The following is a 4,854-nucleotide window of genomic DNA, read 5'->3' as shown; positions in this document are numbered from 1 at the left end:
GCCCCTCCAGCTCCCCGCCTCCCCGGCTGCTGCTGTTGGTGGCAGCCCGCCGGGTCTGCCAGCCTCCCGCTCTTCGCCCGCGCTCCTGGCGCTGCGGCTCCTCGTCCGGCCGGCCGCGGCGCTCCCCGGAGCCGGGCGGCCCGCCTCGCGCGGGGCTGGGCCGCGGGGTCACAGCGCCCTTGGCTGGGCCCGAAAGGGACGCCACCCTGCTCTCGCGCCCTTCGGTAGAGGCCACCGAGTCCCCGGGGACCCGAACCGCTCCTGGCGGGCACCTAAAGCGGGCACCCCTGGTTGCTCGAGAACCTGGCTAGCAACCGGGCCGCGGGGCGGGAGGTTCTGCGTGCTGGGACGCTGCAGACCCGGGCCTCCCCCTTCCACCGCCCCTGGAGGGCGCCGTGGGGAGCGGCCCGGGGGCTGGTCTCCTGCCCCGTTGGCATGCTCCTTGTCCGCGCCCATCCCCCCAACACACACTTTGTCAACTTGTTCTGTGGTGTTGAAAACACAGGTGCGGGATGGAGGGCCTAGAGAAAGCCAGGCGTGCCCCTTCCTCCCACCCTCCGGACACTCACCCAGACGCCGCCCCCTCCCCGGCCGCGGCCCCCAGCCGGAGCTCGGCGCGCTCCGCTCCCCCCGCCGCTCGCGTCCTCCTCTGATTACGGCTGTAAACACTGGGCAGCGGCCCCCGCGAGGGAGGTGGTTGTTTGGAAGTGGTTTAAAGACGGTGTCACCCTCGGGGTGGATGCCCAGAAGCCCGGGCCTCTGCCACGGTACGGTGGGAGGTGTGGGGACGCCCTAGGCGCGCGGCCAGACAAGGCTCAGGCTGCAGTTTGGCCGAGGGTCAGGCTCAGAGCCTCCAAAGAAGAAATCTCCAGACCGGTAGGGCTTAAACCTTCTAGAAGACATTTATCAAGCCTGCTCCAGGAGCGGGGACCATCCCCCCGAGGCGGTGGCGGGCCCGAGGCTGCTCCCCGTGCTGCGCGGGGCCTGCCGCGCGGGGCCTGCCGCGCGGGGCCTGCCTCGCGGCCCCGGGGCTCCGGTCATCTCCCAGGCCCCCGGTTGGCCGCTGCGGACATTTCCTGTCCCGCCGCTGAAAGCTGGCGCCCCGGAGGTAACCGGAGAGGGACCGGCGGGCCCGGAGGCTGCGGAGGTGTGAATGGAAGGCCTGAGGCCAGCGCCTTCGCCTAGCTAGCGTGGGGAACTGCTTTTTTATTTTTTCCTTTAAACAAATCTCTGGGAGTTGAAATAAAATTCAAGTAAGAGAAAATAATCCACACGCATTTCAAAATTTCATGTTGAAATGCAATCAACAAAAACGCGGGAAGACAACTCTAGCCGGCGATCGCTGGCTGAACTGGGCTCTCCCGCGCCGGCACAGGCAGCCTCTCCCGGCCGGAGCGGGTCTCTCTCTGAAGGTCGGACCGGCCGCAGCCACTCGCATAAGGGGCCCTATGCCCTCCCGCTGTCCCCCTTCCCTGGCTGGAGGGGGGTGGGAGAGAAGGAAGGAGGCCGGGGCATTTTGTCTGAAAGCCAGGGAGTTTGCCTGAAAGCTGGGGATTCTCGACTTCTCTGAAGGGAGGAAATGTTCCTCTTCTCCACACACCTCTCTCTATGTCGGGGGGAGGAGGAGGCAAATGCCAAACTGCCCTCCTAAGCGGAGAGGGACCTGAGAGAGAGACAGAGACGGAGACGGAGACGGACTCCAGGCTGGAAGGCTGCCCTGCTACAGTGAATCTATAAAATTGCCCGGTGCACAGCCTTTCACACTTGCTTATTTTATTCATCAATATGTACGGCGGGGGAATTGGAAAAGCTTACTCCAAAAGTGTTTCCAAAAGAAAATATTCTCTTAGAGACTGGTCGTGAGAATAGCGATCCTGCACATATCCAAACCTCACTTCCCTTCCTTCTCCCAAGCCATCAGACTTCTTCAAGTCTCCCTCCCTCCGCACTTTCTCGCCCCCGCTGCGCGCCTCTGCCCCTCTCCTCACCGCCCCATTCTCTCCTTTCACTTCCATTCCTCTTCGCAGCGCCCTTTTCGGGCCGGCGCCGCTGGGCGCTCGCTGGCCCTGGGTCCGGGGGCCGCGCGGCCGGGTGGTGGGGCGGAAAGCTAATTCCCGCCGGAGGCCCTGCGGGCTGGGCCCTCCTGGCTATTCTTTCCGGGCTCCAGTTCTCCCTCTGCACGACACGGAGGAGCTGAGCCAAGTTCAAAGTCACGTCGCCGTCCCCTCTTAGAAGCGCTTTATTTCTCTACAAACTGCAAAACCCCTTTGCCTCAAGACACAGTTTTGTTTCGTTCTGTTTTTTAAAAAGGAAGGAAAGGAGAGAGAGAAAGAAAGCAAGAGAGAGAGAGAGAGAGAGAGAGAGAGAGAGAAACAAACCCTGCAAAGGCTTTCAGAGTCATTGCCTCAAAAGTACATTTGCGCTCCTTGGCCGAAGGAAAAAAAGCTGCCAAGCTGAGTTCCGCACCCTGTGAGTGAATTCAGTTTTTCAACAGGTTTCTAGAACGGCCCGCCGTGTCGGGGTCAGACCCTCGGGACCCACAACTGTCCCCATCGGGCAAACATGTACCCTCTTTGTAAGTTTTCCAAAATTGTTCTTTGGCGATCTCACAGAGCCTGCGCCGGGCTAGGCCAGCGAGACTCCAGGCTTTGCTGCATGTGGATGGCCCTGTATGGTGGGCCCCTGGGTGCCAGGGCTGGCGTCCCTCTCCCGGCAGGTGGAGAGAATGACGGTGTAATAGAGAATTCGGGTTGTCTTCAAAAAAACAGAAAAGCCCATCAAATACCCGGGCACTCATTCACTGAACACCTTGTTGCGGTTTGTGGGCCTCTGTAAAGCGTTGACTATGATGAGTATTTTGTGTACATATACATAAAAACAATGCAAATGCACACACAACATACACACACACACACACACACACACAGGTGTATCTCGTTGGCCAGGAGAAACCAAAAACAAACAAGCAAACAAAAGCAATCTTTGAATTGGAAAGCAGAAACACTCGGTGACAATACCACTCAAACTTTTAATTTTCCTCTTAAGGAAAGGGATGGAAATGGGGGAAGAGATGGGAGGGAAAAAAATGTGGAATCAGCTGTCTATATACACTGGACAAAAAAAAAAAAAAAAAAAGGATTTCACAGGATTTCAGCACTATCCTCTGTATCACAGACTCATAAATTCAACAAGATCATCAACAGGATATTAAGTTGCAGGTCACCTTTGAGTCAGCCTCTCAGCCACTCCTGGGCTGGGCGACCCCTGACCCATGAAGGACCACATGTGTGGTGGGGGACTCCCCCTCCCTCGTAAAACTCACCTAGAACAAAAGATTTTTGTCCGAGGTTTAAACAAGTGTAATGTAAAAGAAGGGGAAATCTGTAATGTAAAAGAAAGGGAAATCGTGAAAATCTCAGCCAATGTTGTAACTTTTAAATACCGTTTTTAAGAAGGGGGAGATTTAGTGGAGGTAGGGAGAATCATAGGATAAGGCCCTCTCTAGTCTGCTAAAAGAACTTCTTTCTACAGTTAAAATTTACTGTTCTGCAACTGGGCCTATAAAAAGTGTCTATATAAAATAAATGCTCACCAGCATTTTAGTGTTAGGGATGCAAATGTTTGTGTATTTGTCATTAGAGACTCAGAAAAAAATAGAAGCCAACATTTCGAGGTGACAGTGGTTGGTTGTGCTTTTGCAAAAGTAAGAGGACTAATCGTTCTTACTTTGTCTCCTTTCCTGATGGGAGAGTTTCTACTGCTGTAAAACAAAGCAAAAACAAAAACAACCCCCAAAACAGAAGGCATTAGCTTACTTCAATGTGTTTAACTATTTTGAGGGCCGTTACCCTTTGGGCTCCCAGGAAAACTACATCCAGGGAGGCTGAATACCGGTGACAGGCGAGCAGCTTTCCAATAAACTGCAGTATTATTGCAATAGACTTTGTAATACAATTTATGCTGTCATTCATAAATAACAATGCCATATGTCAACCATATTGCTTACACAAGTAAATCCGTCAACGTGTCACTATTTGATTTATCTCAACAGCTTCTTCAAATATTGAAGTATAGATATTGGAAGGGGTATGGAATGGGGAGAAACTACCCACAAAATTTGAGATTAAAAATAAAAGCACAACCTCTCCTCCTTTATCCCCCATCCGAAAACATTCTAAAGGATAAAGCATGAAGGGGAGGAGAAGCACATCTTAAGAGACAACATAAAGAAATATTGGGTGGTTACACGAACTGTGAACATGTAAGGGGGTTTCTGCTTCCGGTGTGGACCTTCTAAGCATTTTTTAAAAAGATAACAGTTAGACATTTCCCAAGAAATTACCAATCTTAATTGTCGAACGTGGGTCAGAGGCCATTCTCCGACAACCCCCAACCCTGAGGGTAAAAATGATTGATAACCAAATTATAATATTTGATGACAGGTCAATTTTACTCAACGTATTTTTTCGTAGTGGGGAAGTGAAGAGACCCGTAATTTTTCAAGGGCTTTTAAGCACTAAGGTCAGGTGGAAATGGGATGAGTCCAATTCTTGAGTGTCCAAAACAAACGAACAAACAAACCCCAACGTTTCAATTACGGTCACATAATCTAAGCTTCTGGGGTTTTATGTTTGGCTTTGTTTTTAATCCTCATTAAGTCCATGTTCATGGGACAGGGATCAAAAACTTTATCAAGAAGCACATTTTTGGTTACTCTTAGCCTCACACATAGCCGTGGAGTCTGAGGATTCAGCTCGGGCTCAGAAGGGTGGGAAACAGGCAACCCTCAGAGAAGCTCTCAGAGAGCTGAGAATTGCGCGGTGCTTCCTGGCACCCAAAGCCCCAGGGCTGGGT

At 52.8% G+C, this 4,854-nt stretch overlaps 1 protein-coding gene across 1 annotated transcript in view; it reads right to left on the bottom strand.

Annotated features, from left to right (window-relative positions):
- Positions 1 to 456, bottom strand: part of ZIC2 (Zic family zinc finger 2) — a 5,343-nt gene extending 4,887 nt beyond the window's left edge. The window contains exons 1-2 of the mRNA XM_007467230.1: positions 360 to 456; positions 3 to 261 (exon numbers count right to left, since the gene is read on the bottom strand). Coding sequence (XP_007467292.1) covers positions 3 to 261; positions 360 to 456 — 356 coding nt within the window. The remainder of the gene's footprint in view (positions 1 to 2; positions 262 to 359) is intronic.
- Positions 457 to 4,854: the final 4,398 nt, after the last annotated feature.

Source organism: Lipotes vexillifer, unplaced genomic scaffold, assembly GCF_000442215.2.
Source record: "Lipotes vexillifer unplaced genomic scaffold, Lipotes_vexillifer_v1.1 scaffold291, whole genome shotgun sequence".
Taxonomy (NCBI): Eukaryota; Metazoa; Chordata; class Mammalia; order Artiodactyla; family Lipotidae; genus Lipotes; species Lipotes vexillifer.
The sequence above is the reverse complement of the archived record's forward strand: the minus strand, read 5'-3'. Positions and strand labels throughout refer to the sequence as shown.